Genomic DNA, 17985 nt, shown 5'->3' on the forward strand with positions numbered 1-17985 from the left:
ATTAATAGTTTACTGATGTCTCCTGTAAAAAAGAAAAAAATACACTCTATTCTCAAAAAGATGCTTCAAATGCTGATTGAAATGCAGATATTCTAGTTTAGAATGAGTGTTTTGGAATGATTTTCAAATATAAGTTATTATTCTACAGAAGGACTCCAAAACAACACTGCTTCGTCATCTACACTTGCAATAGATGTGTGCCTGAAGCCCCTCTGACATCAAACTTCCTTCCATGGAGCATGTCTCATTGCATATGAAATGAGGCCATCATCTGTACATTCTCCAACTAAGCATTTTTCCTGTCCTTTCTAGATAGCCCAGCCAGTATGGTTCTCAAAGCTCACCTACTGGATGAAGCCATTTTATCATTTTATATCTGTAAAGAAATGGCACTAGTGGAAGGCACTACCTCCAAGATCAGGTTGGCTGGGGCTTTAAGCAGCCCAGTGTAGTGGAAGGTGTCAATGCCAATGGATTTCTCTCCCCTATCACAGGGAGGTTGGAAGTAGATGACTTTTAATGTCCCTTCCAACCCAAACCATTCTATCATTCTAGAGCATTTGGAAATGACCCTCTACCTGCTTCAGACAATAGTGTCTAATGGCATTTCCTTTCTCCCAGGAAAGTGTCCCTGGCTACAAGGCTGCTCAGTATTCTGGGGAAGTCTCTCTTAGTGTCTTCTTTAGTGCTTTTTTCATTACAAATGGATAATTAAGTAGTCACAGACTGAGCATCTGACTGACTCTGCAAATTGGAAGTTTATAACAATCTCATGGGAAAAAGTGCAGTTCAAATGCCTTATTTAAAAGATGATTATTTATATAAAATTGAATAATTTCAACCTAAAGAACTGAGAAAAAACTCATATAGAATACCCTATATACTGATAGTTATGAATACATGCCAGAGTTGTGAGAGACTTGAGTCTCTGCTCAGCAGTCCAGTAGAAAAGGAATTTTGAAACAAGCCCTTTGCCCCACAGCTACCTGCCTTATGCACTGAACTGTTACAGAGGAAAAAGGTCTTTCTAGTGTCTTTTCAACAAAGGACTGACCTGACTTTGCTGTCCAAAATCAAAGAGTCATAGCTGGATACCAAGTGCAGAGATAAGCACCTTGCTGTTTTTGGAAAGCAGGACCAAAAATCCTGCCTTCTGTGAACCACCCTCTAAGACGCTTCACTGTCCTATTGAACAATTACTCCCAGCCCGTGCTTAGCCTCAAGGTTGCTATCTCTATTTCAATGCTTGAAAATATAAAAGCATTTTTTCCCAGATTTATCAGTCCAACGGGATTTATGTCTCCCCACACACCATGTCTTAAAGTCCTCAAGAGTTAATAAGATCCTAACTGGAGGCTGAGGATCCTAAGGCACCTCCTCAGAACTGTGTTGCAGTGCTGAATTTCTCAATTCTCACTCCCTCATTTTTGCCCACCTATTTGTTTTCACTGATCAAATACATGACCAATAAAGAACACAGATATGCTCTTCTCTTTTTTTAGTGTCCCTCTGTTTTGTATTCAAAGTACAAGACTTCTTAACTGTTTTCTCCCCTCCACTGCTTCCCTGCTCCCCCATGGACAGCCCGCCTGCAGCCTCCAATTTCTTTCACCTCCAGAGAAGGAGAGGCAGTTTCCAAACCCCTGCTTTTCCTGTGAAACAAGAACTGAGACACTTTGAAATTTTTGTTTCAGGTCTCCTGCTGTGCAGTCAGGTAATACAGAACAAAAGGAAGCTTTTGTCTTTGTGGTTTGATTTCTAAAAAGGAATATGGGTTCTTCAGCATAAGGCAATAACTTTTTCAAAGAAGCAGAATCCAAATAAGTTTTTTTAGAAGGATAATACTGGCACTATAGAGGGACCGTAGCTTAGTTTCATTCTAGTTGTATCATCTACATGGCTCCTTAGAAGAATAAAGTGCTGCTGAAATATTCCACTTTCCATATTTGTAAGCATAAAGATGCTTTTGAAAGGAAATACTTAAATTGAGAAATTTCAAATCTCAAGAGTGTGGGTTGTGCCAGTTCCAATCACCTCTCAAATCTACTCATACCTCCATAGGTATTTATCATATCTCCCAGTAACTTGAGGATTTAGAGATAATCTGGCTCTGTTACAGTTAATTATAGTATCACTGAAACATTGCAAATACAAATAAATTGGAACTTTCCTGATGTTGAAAATTACTGTCTCAAAAGGGAGATGTATTTTGGATACATTTGTGCAGCTCAAACTCAAAATCACAGGAACGTGTACATAATTTTACTAAGAGTTTTACCTTTTCAACACAGATGGACTGCAATTCTTCTCAAAAATGTCTGCAAGATGCATGTTTACATTCTTTTTATTATCAGTGCCAGGATACAGACATTTCTAAGACATAACAGATGTCCATTGAGCAAAATGTTGGTATAATGCATGGGAAGTCCTATTTTAGCAGTGATTGGGCAGAGTTCAGATGAATAGCTTGTATTTAGACATCAGAGACATTAAAATTAAGTGAATCACACCTTTTATCTGTATATACTTAATTTTACTATATGTCTGTGAAGCTACTGTGTCATATTCAGAGAAACTGAAACACAAAATCAAATAATTACCAAGAATCACAAAGAAAACCAATATCAAAACAAATTAACATGTATCAGTTAATAGAACTGGGCTTCAATTGCAGATTGTGCTCTGCTACAATCTTCCTAATTCCAGTATTTCTCATGTTTAATCTCAAGCAATAGGAGAAACTTTCCTTTTTCTCTCCAACAAAATCTTTATCACTTACATGTCGTCATCCTTTTCCTCACACATTCAAAGCAATCTCATGCCAGTATGAAACTGCATTACAGAGGTGATATAATCCTGATATATATTTTTCCAATTTGTGTTTTGCATGTAGAATTGATAACTATTATGGCAACTACTCATCCACGAAATGAGAGCAGATGCTGGATAAGAAACAAGTTCAGACACAGAAAATGAAAAAGTAGAAATATTAAGCTATTCTTGCTATTAAATATACAAGAAACAGATATGATGGCCCTCATCTTGACAAACACACCTGAAGTGTTCAAAGTTGGACCCTGTTACTTAGGTTAGGAGTCCACCACTGAATTGAGTAACACAATCACATTCCCAGGTGGACATGTGAAATATCAGCAATAATTAATTAGTCAAAATTAGAAGGAGTTTTTGCACTTTGCTGTGGATACTGGTGACCTAACGTGCTGTGATTTGCATTTGTGTTTCTCCAAAGGTTAAATATGCACAAATTGTTCAATATTTTGGCAGACAATCACAAAAAAACCTTAAAGAGCTCAATAAAACCAAAGGAAGAAGATTCTCCCTGTAATCTTCCAAGCTGCAGAGGGCTATCACCCATCTCTTCGCAAGAGAACTAGGAAAAAATTATTACTCATATGCCCAACTGGAAAGATTTTGAGAATACTCTGTGGATATCTAGCTAAACATAGCCTTGGAGAGCTTTTTTTCTGTCCAGTAAAGGAGCATAAATACATATTTCATAGTTGGATTTTGCACAAAGTAAATACTTTGTGCCAGAGCTTTGAGGTATATTCTTTCACTATTTGAAGAACAGAATGGAGAATCTGAAACAGTCTCTGTGGCCACTCAGCCTGGCGCTGCTTAACAGGATCCCAGAAACACCAGAAATCAGGAAAACGCTGCATCATGTTCTCTCTTTGCTAAGTTTTGAAAGCAAAAGTAAGCCAAAGGGAGGCTAAAAACTGGGGGAAATTCTCCAGGCTCCACATAGGTTTTCATTTAAACACTCTGCTGGGATATTTGCAACTGTGCAACTAAGACCATAAAAAACCCCACAGGAGCACCTGTGTGACTAGCACATCTAGTCTTTGCAGTTCATCATGAAAAGCAGTGCTTGATAGCTTTTTTCTTTTCTTATTTAAAGTGGATTGTCACACGACATGTCATATCCATCATTCTATGCTCACTCTCACAGTGAAAAAGAGAAAGGAAAACTTGGAACACTCTCTGAATGCTTTAATATTCTTTCAAAGAAAGCAGGTTTTGTTTGAATCAAGCTCAACTGTTCTACCAGTTATTCCACAGGGAAAATATATATGTCTTCTTCTAATAAATTATGTGAAATTATATGTATATAAAGTGGAGAAAATTGTTAAAAGTTTTTGGACAGGTTTTTACTAGTTTATACGTCCCATGCAAATTACATTTAAGTGTTGATTTGGGAAAACAACGTCTACCCAGAGCAAGCTGACATTTTTCCTCTTTTTTCCATTTTGTTAATCAGTCACTACCTAAGCAATTATTCATTCTAAGTAACAACATTTTAATATAGCACTTCTTTTCTCCTAAAGAGTCTGAAAGCAAACTCTGTGTAGTGGGGTCACTTCCACTAATGATCTCAGGTGCTTAATTTCAGGTGTTTAAATCACACAGCAGTGAAGAACCTTTGATAAGAAATATGTAGACTCACTAATTTTAAGTCAAAAGGATCCTTACATGGAATTAATGTTTAGATCTTCTGCATAATGTAGTCTTTAACTCCACACTCCTTAGAGATAGATTTTCTTGATTTGAAGGTATCACGTAGATTTTCCTTAGATTGGGATTCTCAGGTGTGTCACTCCTATGCAGGTAGGAAACACCTTCTTACCAAAGGCAAGGAAGCAGAGCTCTCAGACACACAGATCTCTTCACCTGCACTAAATCGCCAGCCTAATTTTGGAAGAAAGGGAAAATCAAAGCAATGTTCATGTAAGTTGGAGGCTCAGTGTATAAATGATTTTGTTTCTTTGCTACCTAGATTCTCATCGGAGCAGTAATTGCCATGGGCTCAGCAGACCGAGATGGTCGTCTCCATCCTGGTGATGAGCTGGTGTATGTAGATGGGATTCCAGTGGCTGGGAAAACCCACCGATATGTGATTGATCTTATGCATAACGCTGCCCGAAACGGGCAAGTGAATCTTACTGTGAGGAGAAAGGTGCTACCCACGGGTGAGTGAAGGCTGGGAAAGGTGAAATGGAAAACAGATCCCAATGCTAGCAGCACAAACAGGTGCTGTTCTTAAAAAACAGAGGAAATAAAAGTGAATGTTGGTGTCATTTTGAGGAAAGAATAATTGTAAATGTGTCCCTTGTTTCTGTGACAAAAATACTACAGCTGAGTGTTGTTTCCTTCAGAAGTGGAAACAGTATTGGCAACCCTGGTGTGGTGATCATGAGTGCTCTGGACTTGTTCCATGCTGTCTTGGTCTGTACTGTCTCCTCTTGTCCACTTTTGGGACTAATCGTTCACCCAAGTTAAAGCCGTTTGAGCTGACTGTGTCAATAAGCAATCAGAGAAAGGCTCAAAGACTATTAACTGTTCAGGGCAGGAACCCATTTCACTCTTGTGTATGTTAAAAGCCCATTTCTGGTCTCACTTATGTCATCTGGAATTTCCCCCCGAACTGCAACACAAGTTGGCTGAAAACCTTCTGTAGGGCACAAGTGGCTCCTAGGAACAGGGCCAGATTCTCCCATCGAGGAGGCACATTCAGAAAATGAACCTAAAACAATATGAAGTATTTGTAGTAAATTAGATGTTTAGACTAGCTTGGTCTCAAACATCAGAACCTGAAGGAATGTGTGGCAGCATCTATTAAAGCTTTGATGGGAGAATTTAATGCCGTTTCATTGCAACCTTCACTTACTCGAGAAGAGAAGTTTATTTAAGAACTTTTAAAACATTTGTGGTGAGTACACTTCACTGAGGCACCAGAAATGAGCAAACCCACATTTCCAGCCTGTCCTGTCTTATGCCTCCCCGTGCCCTAGATCCACTGTCGCTGCCTGCACCATTCCCCTTCGCTCCCCTGCCAAAAAACCGCCCTCCCACTCACCTTCGTGTTCTCAGTCCCCCTCCCACTGCGGCACCGCAGCTCCCTGACAGCCACGCTCTCACGGGACTGACTTTCTTCTGTTACTGACTCCAGAGTCCTCCAGCCAGAAAACTCCCCCTGCACCCGGCGCGACGCCCCCTCGCAGCTCCCCCAGTGCGAGGAAAATGGCCAATAACCAAGGTAATCCGCCGAGTCCTTGCCTTTAGCGCCTTTCCCGGGTCAGCCAGCTGTACAGGATGCAGGCAAAATTAGCAAGAGGGTTAGCACGGAGTGGATGCCAGCCTTTGCTGCTGCTTGTTAAGTTTTAAAGGGTCTGCTAGCCATCCTGGTCTCCTGGCACAGAGGATGAGGCAAGCTGGTAAAACACCAGAAGTTGTTCTTGGGCCTTCAGAGTGCCACACGAGGGAATATGGTGTGTAACTCATTAATATTTAAGCATTGCAGGAGCTGAACAAGATTTTAATGTGTTGTGTTGTGTTATAACATAAGCTTTGTGAAAAAATTTTAAAACGACTAATGTTGGGCGTGACTGCAAAACGCTATACTAATACATCAAGCCGATTAATTTCGTGGGAATTTCTCACTAGCGTGAATGTATACAACAGAGGGGCCTGGGGGTTTCCTTGCCTGTCTATAGTTGATATACATATATTAGCCCTCACCTGGAATCACCGTTTTTCACATACACTTACACAGATCTGGAACAGAAAATCACAATTCACAAGCTCTGGAAAACAATTTGATTAGGAAAATGTGGTATTTGGAACAATGTGGATTAAAATGCCATTTTTTCACAGCCAGAAGCAAAACGTAATTTTTCTGACGAATGTCTATTGCATAGCTGACAGTCAAATAGCCATATAAACTTTTCCTCCTTTATCTTTCTTTTCCTATATTTAATGGCATTCAGTTGCATTCTTTTATGGCCAAGCCAGCCTTTGGTCATTCTACAGAGTAAGATAATTTTCTTTCTGTTGCAGCCCTACTGACATAAACAATATTCAGCATTCTGAAATGTGACAGCCAGAAAATGAGATCTCTGTTGTCACTGACTATGGCATTTATTTGCAGATTTGGTTCAATAACTTTTGGAGATTTTCAGTTCCAAAGCAGGAGTATAATAATTGTTTGTTTTTCTTCCTCTTTATACTCTCTAATTACTTTATTTCAGAGTTGCAGAAGGACCACTAAAGGACACACCTGACTGAGAAAACAACAGCTTGTCCTTGGATGATGTTTATTTTATTAATGTATACACACTGAAGGTCTAATTTGCAAACACTCTACCTAGGTTGTATGTGTGTATGCGTGAGCTCCTCACATGTTCAGTAAAATGACTCTGCCACTCTTGTTGCTCAGAACAGAAAACATATTACTTACATTTATCTGAAAGTTCTGTATTAAAACTGTCAATAAATGCTGATTTGTGTAAACAACTTAGATCTGCAAGGAATATAAATCTTTTTTCCCATCTGGAGAAGTAACTTTACTGTTTTCAATTGCCAAAATGCTTGCACTAAAAAATGTGTAATCCCAAAAGTTTTAGCTGGTTCTCTGTTTTCGTTACTATAAAGCAATACCGAGGTGTGGATGGACTCCATTTTCACTTCTGCCCTTTTGAACTTCCCAGACAAGAGCGTCCTCAAACTCTTTAAATGACCACTGCTTCTGCCATGACACCCACAGAAAAACTACTTGTGATTATTTTTCATTGTATAACTACTCTGTTCCATGAACATCTTTTGAGCATACTAATCAGCTTGTAAGAAAAACATAATGCAGCTAATCATAATTACTCTATGTTAGCTCCCTGCTTAAATTCCTGTAATCCAAACACAAATAATTTTATATGGAATTAGAGAATCGCATTTTCCTCTTAATGAAAGATCAAGCAGTAGATAAGGGAATAGTGCTTGCTAATGTTTTTGCAATCCAGACAGACACTCTTTCTCACTTTACTTTCCCCTCTTCTGGCTATCTTAGCAGTGAGGGTTCATGCTTGCTTTATCTGATTACCCTTAAACGTTCTGCATAATTGTGTGGATTCCTGTCTCTCTGCATCTATTACAGCTCCTAGTTTAATACTTGCAGTAGTCTGGGCTGTAGACAGTCAGCTGTATTCATGTTGCATTAGCAAATGTACTGTAAGTCACAAAGCCACTGAGCTAGTCAGACTGTGACACTAGTGTGATTTATGTTGTAGGAGAACCCTGCCCAGAGAATGGCAGAAGCCCGGGCTCAGTGTCTACGCACCACAGTTCTCCAAGAAGTGACTACACGACTTACGCGAACAGTAATCACGCTGCCTCCAGCAGCAATGCTACTCCCCCCGAGGGCTTCGCATCTCACAGCCTGCAAACCAGCGACGTGGTGATCCACCGCAAGGAGAATGAGGGCTTTGGCTTTGTTATCATCAGTTCCCTGAACAGGCCCGAATCTGGGTCCACAATAAGTAAGTAAATCATGTTGTTCAATTTATACTTTTCCAAGTTTGCCCCAAATAAAAAGAAATAAATTAATTTAAACCTATCTGCTAATAATTTATCACTGCAGAGATTAAAAGGGAAGGTGCTCTTAATGTTGCTGCAGGGGCATTATTTGTCTGTTGTATTTTGGGCAAAACCAAAGGTTATTTTGGCCTCTCGGGCACTGTGCTTCCCACACTCCTTTGGCAGTCAGAGTAATACAGGATTTACCCACGAAGTAGATTTTCTCTGTTACTATGTCACAAAGAAACTCTGCGGGCAACCAGTAGGATTATATGAATAAATTATTCCCCCATGTGCAACTGAGTTTTTTGGTTTTGGTTTTTTTTTTTTTTTACTAAATCTAGATGAAGTTCAGGAAGTTGAAATAAAAGCTTAGATCACAGCAAACCCTATGAAAGCAGCTGTCCAGTTAGGGGACTGAAGAAGTAACTAGAAAATGGGAAAACTGGTTAGATGCAGGTGCATCAGAGAGGCTGATTTTTTAACCGGGTGGAGTATAGAGACCGTAAAAGTTACAACTGTTTACAGGGAGATGATGTATCTCCCTATACTCAGTAGAATCCAGATTCCAAGATCTGCCCTTAATAATTATAGCTTGCTTTCTGTTCAGAAAAGTAGTGTTTGCTGTGGGTCAATTTTATTGCTTTAATACAGGCATGTGGTCCCATTTGAGATGTCCTGGGTAGATCTAGGGAGAGGCCAGGCAGATGTGACATAGGACTTACAGAAGACTCAAACCCTTTGGTAGTGGCAGCTGCAGGCACAGGGGGGCTTTGGGGCTTTCCAGTGACGTTTAACCAAGAGCTGAGCCCACTGGAAGAAGGAAGCAAAAAAGGCTTCATGTTGAGAGGCATCTGCATCCCCCACCAAATCTGCCTGAAACTGTGAATGCTAACCACAGATGAAAAACCAAGAGAAGTAAGAACATTTATAATTTTGCATGTTGCAGCCTAATGCAGTCCTTTCCCTTCATTCAAAACATGTTTTGAAGGAACTGATCTTTAGCCCAAAGCTGGCACCTGACAAAATCACCAAGCTTTACTCTTCTAAGTTCATAACTGAAAACCAGCTAAGAGAGTACAGGGAAAACCCCATCTCACAATAGCAAATTATCTCAGAAAACTTCTTTGCAGTATTTCATGATCATGCAGTTATTAAAAGAGTTGCTTTTCATGTTACCTCAGCTGAATTTTAAAACTCCATGATTGCCAGAATTAATATTGTAACAAAACCATAGATAATTAGCCTCTTGGGACTCTGAGTTTTCACTTTATTGAATATAATAGCCAACTGGAAGTTTTTTGCAGAAGATCAGAAAGGAAAAAAAATAATCCATAGAGGACATTGAGATACACACATATTAATCAGTTAATTCAGTCATGAATTTTTCAAGAAAATTACTTTCATAGAGTTTGTGGTTGGGGAGGTGGAGAAGGAATGAGGAGAGGAAGAGAAAGAGAAAATGCTCAAGCAACCAAAAATTCTGTGACTGGAATATTCTCCTGAAGACTACAGATCCAGGTTCAAGATCCAGCTTTGCCCCTTACCCTCCAACATGTTCTTACAGTACCTTCTGCACAAGCAACTACATAGGTAGTCATTGTTGATGCTCAGCTGAACATCTCCAATAGTAAAGGAAAATGACAGTCTGCTATGGAAGTGACAAGTGAATTTATTCAAATAATAACTGCATTGCATTTCAGTGATCCCAAAGAGCACCAAATCCTAAGTTTGCAAGAACAACAGTGAACAAAAAAATTACATTTGCTGTAGACAGTGACAGAACAGAAGAAAATAACCTTTCTATGTAAATTCTGTTACAAAACTGTAGTAGAAAAAATATGCTGAAAATTACATGATCTGTCATCAGTCATAAAAACAGTCTAAAAATCATTGACTCTTTGTAAAGTAAGAGAGGTTATTTTCTTTACTTAATTTGGGTGATGTAATTTTGGCTTTATTAAGAGGAGCATAGCCATTATTCCAGTGTTCCTGGTTTTGGAGCCAGTGCCCTTGTTGACAGTTCCTGTGTCCCCCTGTGGCACAGAATGATGCTGTGTAGGCATACGGAGTGAAATGTTAATGTTGCAATTGCAAAGCAATTCTGAAAGAATCAAAATAGGCAAAATAGGTCAGAAAAGGAAGTAAGTATCTTGTAGTGCCAGACACTATTAGGAATAGCATAACCTAAAAAGTTGTCTCACTGGGAGCATCCTCAGGGCAAAGTATGGAGAAGAGTTCCTTTGATTTAAGAATGTTTATTTCAATTACTCTACTCCCTTCTCTACTTTCTTGTAGAAGCAAAAGACTTGAGGTCTTGGAAGTATAAGTATCATCATCACTTTTACTCAAGAAGGGACTTAATCATACACTGAAAGTATTTTTCTTGTTCTTGAAATCATACTTACAAACTATGTTTTACAATCCAGCAAATTCCAACAGCTCTTGCTGAGAACAGGAGCGGGCACTTTTTGTCACTAGGTGCTTGTGCTTCAAGGACTGTTAAAATTGAAGTAGTCATTACAACAAAGTTGCTACTAACTGCAGAGCTGCAGGTTCATTGGTTTGCTGCTTTGTAGTTGACCTAAAGCTCAAGGGTTTACACAAAAGCTCACGCTCCATTTACCGTGAAAGGCTCAGGAGCTCCCAGAATTAAAAGATGTCACTATTGTTCCAAGAGGCTTAGGGTCTTGGTCAACATTTTCTTGACATGCTGTTATGATCCAATTCATTAAATTATTAAAGAGAGATGTCTCTGCCCAAAATAAGTTGCAAATGAGACCATATGCCAAAGTCAACAGTACGGATTTTTATTTAACAGTAAATGTGAGGTAGAGAGAGATAGAAATAGGAAAAAAGAGGGGGGGGAGAGAAAGAGAGTGACAGACAGATTAAGTAGAAAAAAATCACCACTCCATGGATTCCAATGGCATCCTGCTGATCCTCTTCTTGTGGTCTTCTTGGTGTTGAGAGTCCCCATCTTGTTGAAGTGATGACTGCAGTCTGGATCCATTGAGGGAAGCCCTGGGTGGTGAGAAAAGAAGCCTGTGTGGTGACAGAAGAAGCCCCAGATTATCTTGAGGGAAGAAGCCCGTGGTGGTAAAGGAAGTCCCATGTGATGTGGGAAGAAACCTGTATGGTGGGCGAAGAAGTCTATGGTGCTAAGGAAAATCCCAGGGATTTTTATTATGCTTAGGCTAGGTAGAAACACCCCCAGTACCTCCCCTGAGGTGGGGAGTTTTACAATGAATGATGTAATACTGGATCACAGAACATTTCATGAGTCTTTGACACCTTCTAAGACAACTGCCTGTTCCATCAGCGCAGTTGAGTCCATTATGGCCCATCAGCAGAGATTAATATCTTCAGGCTACATGTTCATTGTTCCAGTAGTTCCCTGGAGGAGAGGTATCACAGCTGAGTCATTTGTTTAAAGATGAGAAACACTACCCTGCCTCGCAGGATTTGCCTCTTTCCTTACTTTGCACATCGTCAGCTTTCACCTTGATTGTCTGAGCCATTAGGATTCCAGTTTCTCACACTTATGGATACATTCTTTTCCTAGGATAATTGGACAATAGTACCACCTTTATCTTATCTCAAGTTCCTGTCACAGTCCAAATTAGTAGGTGTATTCAGGAAGGGGTGGGCTTCAGTGAGCGGTTGCTTCTTTGCACAATTTGCTACGGTGGACAAAAGTACTTCAGTGATTTTAACAGTATTTAAGCCATTAACTATTTCAGTCTCCCACACATTCTCTGCAAGGGGTTTGTTGTTACAGCTGATTTACAGGCCTGCCTTTGCCTTGCAGAAATTTTCAAAATACTAAATGCAATTTTTTTTGCTATTGATACACAGAGTGAGGACAGACTACAGCCATAATTAGAGAACAGACTATTTTTCCACATTTTGTGATAGGCAGCACTGTAGTAGCTGTCATTTTAATAAATAAATGTTAGGTAGTTTGGAACCAGCCCTTAGATCTGGATGTCATTTTTACTTACTGGTACTTTCGTAAACATCCAATTCTTGTGACACATTTATTTTCCTGTGTCGATAGTGGTAGAAATTTTGTTTCCCCTTTGTCAAAGCTTTGCTTGGGACGTTCTCTAATCCAGCGCGGGAGATTATCTTGCACTGAACTGCAGTTCTAATGTGGGGCAGATCAGGAATGGAAAATGAACGACAAGGATTGAATGCAGAGATTTCACAGGGCAAAGCAGGGGCATAGAAAAGGTCAACCATGCTTCAAATTTTTATCAGTAAAAGAAGATAAAGTGGATAAATAAAGAACTGTCCTTGAGTGGTATATCCAGGAGCAAGTCATTTTGCCTGCTGCAGAGGATCTTAGGGTGCTAAGAGATTAAGAAAAGAAAATACACCTGTCCAGGCTTTCTGACCTATTTCTAGTGTAAGGATTGACTTCCACTGCCGCTAAAATATATTTTTGTGCCTTCCCCCACATCCCCTTCCAACATTAAAGGGTACTATGGCTCTTGTCTCTTTTCCAGATAGGAGAAATTACAGCTAAAATACTTAAAATTTAATTAATTAATCTACACTTTGCATTACATTTAGGGAAATATTTTTAGAGTATCAAGATAAATTCACTATCTACATCCCACGGAAAAGCACTTGCATCGTGGTGGAAATAGCCAAAATGAGATTTCAAGATGAATTCGTCCTAGAGTTTTATGGAGTACATTTGTCCATGCCTACTTCATATCTTCCTGTCACTTTTACTGTATGTGTTTGGGATGCAACTTCATCTAGGAAAAGAACTTGTGATTCTCTGTAAATCTTTTAACATCCTAGTCTCCATAGAAAGAAACCGTGTTGTAAACAGATTTAGTTAACTTGCAGTTTCCAGTGGAATTGGAAAATTGGCAATATTTCCAGGATTTTACTGTAGCAGGTACTGTCAATTAGGAGAGTTAGAAAGTGTAAACAAACTGAAAATACGGGTATAATCAATAAACAATTTTCAAGAAATTAAAGGCAGATGATTGTTCATACTTTTTATGATCTTCCTCCTGCTTAGCAAAAGAGGAATTGTAGCTTTAATTTGTCCCTACACTGCATATGCCAATGCCTGCTGGATTTTCAAAACATGATGAAACAGAGCCTAATGAAAAAAGTTTCTTTCATTTCTGAAAACATGCAGTCTTAACTGAAAAACATAAATCCAAGCTAAGCCTCTGCTGACTGCAGAAAACAGCATTCTGAAATAAGTCCCATTCAGTCTAGAGTTTCTTTGAACTATAAAACCCAGCTTATTGATCAATGATAACTGTGTGAGCTGAGTTATTTGTGCAGCAATTTCTCCCATGCTTTTCCCAGGTAAGATGGTGCCTGGGGACGTAATTTTCTGTGACCCATCTACAAATTCTAAAGAAAACAAAGCATTGGAAATTAAGATGTCTGTCTACCCCACCTAAGACATCTTTGGAGCATAAGCAGTGAAAACCCACCCACAGTGTGAGTCCCCCATGGAAGATATTTGCAACTTTTGGATTCTCATTTCTGTGTAGCTTTGATATTCAAGTTTGAGCTGTTCTTCTGCCTCTTCAGTTATAAAAGCATACTTTCTAAGCAAGTGAAACTGATAGTATAACTTGGAGCAGAAAGAAATTGCTACATGATTTAGTTTTTCAAATCAACATAAGCAGTTAATCATAGTGAAATAACTTTAAGAAATGAAATAGATTTTTAATATCATCAAAATACATTTCTGCAGTTTGCAGGCATGAAATACTCCATTGCCTATTTGATATTTTGTGGACAAAAAGCATGGAGGATCTTAACCACTTCACTCCCTTCTCTAGATGATTTCTGTCCTCCAGCATGTTCCTGAATAGGTGATTTGGACCTACAGGTGCTGCTCTTATGTTTTCAGAGAACAAACATTGCAAGTTTTCTTAGCAGAAACCCATCAAGGGAATCAGGGTTTTTCTAATGATTCCACAAGGCCCATTTTGCTTTCATGAGAAGATTGAATTAAAGTACCTAAGTTACATTAATTTTTTCTTAGATCTTCAGCTTTCTAAGATATGTGCAGTCCTTCCCACCTAGATCCTTATGCCTTTGCTATGCAAACAAATATGCTCCATGTTAGAACACAATGGGATGTTTTAATTCATGGATTCATTAACCTTATCAACAAAAGGGATTATTTTCATCTGTAACTCTGCAGTGTGCCACGGAATTCTATTTTCCAAATAAGCACCACATAAAACAGCCCATCAGTATCAGGAAAATATTTTTTAACCCTGATAAAAAGTCCACCACACTCAAGCTTTCCAAATTTTAGATTATTCAATAGCAATGAAATTACAGATGTTTACATTTAATATATTCATCCTATTAAAATCTGATATGCTGGAACTTGCTGATTGAATGAAAACTCTTGCACGTTTAGAGAGCTGAGAATATAATAAATATTCATTTGATTAGCTGTATAACATTGAAAAGTACAGCTGGCTCAGGAAGGCTCATTTGCTTGGTTTACTATCTGTATCTGTTAACATTAGAAAAGATTGCAAAAATTTATCTGCCAGAGGGTTTAATAAATAAAGCAGAGGTTCAATTTTTTCCCCTCTGACTGATACTTTTTGATATTTAGATACTATATAGAGGGAAAAAAATAGGAAAGTTGCTTTCTACAAAATATAGGCTCGCCAGTTATGTCTAAAAGTACCAAATAGAAGTAAAATAATAATTATTGATAAAAATTATTGATGTAAATCAGAAAAGCATTATTTATTGATAACATCATCTTAGAATCAGCAACTTTTAGTGCTTTCTCTTTTTTTTAGGTCTTTCAAATGAGGAGAAATTAATTTCATTTGCAAAAAGCAAGAGGCTGATAGATATATCAGTCTTGTTTAACCTATTTTTCAGTGATCTGGATGAAGGGACTGAGTGTACCCTCAGCAAGTTTGCTGATGTTACAAAATTAGGAGTGGCTGATCCACTAGAAGGATGTGCTGCCATTCAGTCAGACCTGGACAGTCTGAAGAGTTGAGCGGAGAGGAACTTTAATGAAGTTCGAACAAGCAAATGGAGGGTCCTGCATCTGGGGAGGAATAACCCCAGGCATCAGTACAGGCTGGGTGCTGACCTGCTGGAAAGCAGCTCTGAAGAGAAGGAGCTGGGGGTCCTGGTGAACAACAATTTGCCCATGAGCCAACAGTGTGCCCTCGTGGGCAAGAAGGCCAATGGTATCTTGGGGTGTGTTAGGAAGAGCATTGCCAGCAGGTTAGGGACGTGATCCTGCCCCTCTACTCAGCCCTAGTGCGGCCACATCTGCAGTGCTGTGTCCAGTTCCAGGCTTCTCAGTACAAAAAAGTCATACAATTACTGGAGGAGGTCCAGTGGAGGGCTAGGAGGATGATTAGGGAATTGGTGTATCTCTCTTATGAGGAAAGGCTGAGGGAGCTGGGCCTGTTCAGCCTTGAGAAGAGGTGGCTGAGAGGAGATATTTGCATACAAATATCTAAAGGGCAGGTGTCAAGAGGGTGGAGCAGACAACTGGCAATTGGCACAAACTAAAACAAAGTTCATTCTGTAAATCTTCTTTCCTCTGAGGGTAACCATGCACTGGAAGAGGCTCCCCAGGGGGGCTGTGAAGTCTCCTTCTCTGGAGATATTCAAAACCCACCTGGATGCAATCCTTTACAACCTGCTCTGGGTGAACCTGCTTCAGCAGGGAGGCTGGAATAGGTGACCTCCAGAGGCCCCTTCCAACCCCAACCATTCTGTGATTCTGTGATACACAGTGTTAGAAGCAGTATCTGTATTCAGCAGCTGCTCTAGGTTTGTGTACAGCTGACCCAAGCATATGGACCCTCAGATGTAACACCACAGAATCTACTTTTTCTTTTTTATGACATGAAGGTGTAGGAAGGATATTAATTTCACTCATGGAGAGGAAAAGTGGGTGACTTTTATCAAAGAAAAAATATAGAGAATAATGTTAATTTGTAGTTATCAGTAAATTTGATAACAGATCTTATCCACTTTCTGAATGCAAAGATTACTTTTAAATCAACTCAGTGTTTTGAAATAAGTGGATCAAATTCACTAATTCATCTAATCCAGACATATGCTGCCACTGTTCAAAATGTACATGTTTGGAGAACAGCTTGTGGCAAATTCTTACAAGAGGTATGAATAGGTTTCTAAAAATTTTTAAGGACAAGTGGAATTATTTACCACCAGTCAAGTTATCTGGGGCTTCCTTTAATTATTACATTACATTACATTATTTTATATTACATTATTAAATGCTCTGCTTAGATAAAATAAAGGACCAAAGATGCTATTTAAGAAAAAAATATGTGTCAACAAAACCCTAGTTAAATGCCAGGCATGGGAGGTTTCTTCCCAAGAAGAGACCTGCCGTCCTGGGAGAGACCAAATAGCCACGCAGCTCTGCACTGACCCTTGGCTGTGACCAGTGGCAGAGAGGACATTGCCTACAGCACCTTCCCCAGACATCTCCTCAGCTTTCACAACCATTAATTTCAGATTTAATCTGCAGTGGGCCCACCCCTGTGAATTGGTCTAATCCCTTTCTAAAGCCTTTCATTCTGGCCTTCCAGAACGTTGCCCCACCTTCTCTCTCCCAAGCTGTAGATAGGGAGTTCATGGACATAGCAGGCTCCTTCCTTTAAGCAGAGGCTCTTTTCTGCTTCTTTCTGCCATGCTACCTTTCTCTGAATCGTTGTGAATTCATTGCTATGATTTTTGAGATGAAGATGCTGAAACTATCAGCAATACTTCAGGTGTACACTAGTAACTAACAATAATTTGTTTCATTTGTTGTTGTTTTTCTAACTCTTTAAGACCTATTGACTGTTTTACTGATTTTGTGTTTATAGAGAAGTAGGAATACATTTCCAGGTCTCTTGAGTGATAATAATTAATTTAGGGCTCATCTCCGCTTAAGCTTAGGCAGGGTTATTTTTTCCCTATGTGCATCATCTTGCATTGCTTTTCATGAGATCTTGTCTGCCACTTCACTGAACCCACTCGGGGTACTGACAGTTTTACAGCTCTTCCATGCCTGTTGTAGATGTGACCATTCTGAACGATAAAATTTCTCCATTGTGAAAATTCACAGTTGATTTCTACCTTTGTTATTAGCTTTTAGCTAATTAATCTTCTATGAGAGTAGTTCCTTCTTATCCCTTCAAAGCAAGTATTTCACCACCAAAGGCTCTTAAAAATTAAGTTTCCCAACATATTCTAATGTGGTCGTTTTTTATGAAGCAACCTGCACATCATGTAATCTGCATCCCTTAGAAGCACTCATGTTTATAAATAAAGCCTTAAATAAATCCTCCCTTCCCAAGGAAGCAGCAGGGACCATGGCAGTCAGGATACTGTGGCTTAGGAGGATTCTCAGGCAGAGTTCCACTGGGAAGAGATGCAGAGACCAGAAACTCCTCAGGATATTACTTGGGAGGGAAGGAGTTTCTCTTCGTTTTATCTGGAAATGGACATAAACGAGTTCCTGCTGGATGGCTATGAGTTCCGTTAGTAAGTCACTGGATTTGCACATAAAACCCTGATAGAGCATAACAGTGTCACCTTGAATCCCTTAGAGATTTAGAG

The 17985-nt window shown here is 39.3% G+C and overlaps 1 protein-coding gene across 12 annotated transcripts in view; it reads left to right on the forward strand.

The window, feature by feature from the left end:
• MAGI2 (membrane associated guanylate kinase, WW and PDZ domain containing 2) overlaps positions 1 to 17985 on the forward strand; it is a 722750-nt gene that overhangs the window by 652178 nt on the left and 52587 nt on the right. For 8 of the 12 annotated variants that reach the window (XM_039383531.1, XM_039383530.1, XM_027730036.2 and 5 more), the window contains 3 exons: positions 4799 to 4991; positions 5972 to 6058; positions 8082 to 8330. In XM_039383531.1, the coding sequence (XP_039239465.1) occupies positions 4799 to 4991; positions 5972 to 6058; positions 8082 to 8330 (529 nt within the window). The remainder of the gene's footprint in view (positions 1 to 4798; positions 4992 to 5971; positions 6059 to 8081; positions 8331 to 17985) is intronic. The other 4 variants (XM_027730044.2, XM_039383532.1, XM_027730038.2 and 1 more) reach the window with 1 other exon arrangement.

The sequence above is a fragment of the Pipra filicauda genome, unplaced genomic scaffold (genome assembly GCF_003945595.2).
Source record: "Pipra filicauda isolate LSUMZ 115617 unplaced genomic scaffold, ASM394559v2 scaffold314_size1190085_pilon, whole genome shotgun sequence".
Classification (NCBI taxonomy): Eukaryota; Metazoa; Chordata; class Aves; order Passeriformes; family Pipridae; genus Pipra; species Pipra filicauda.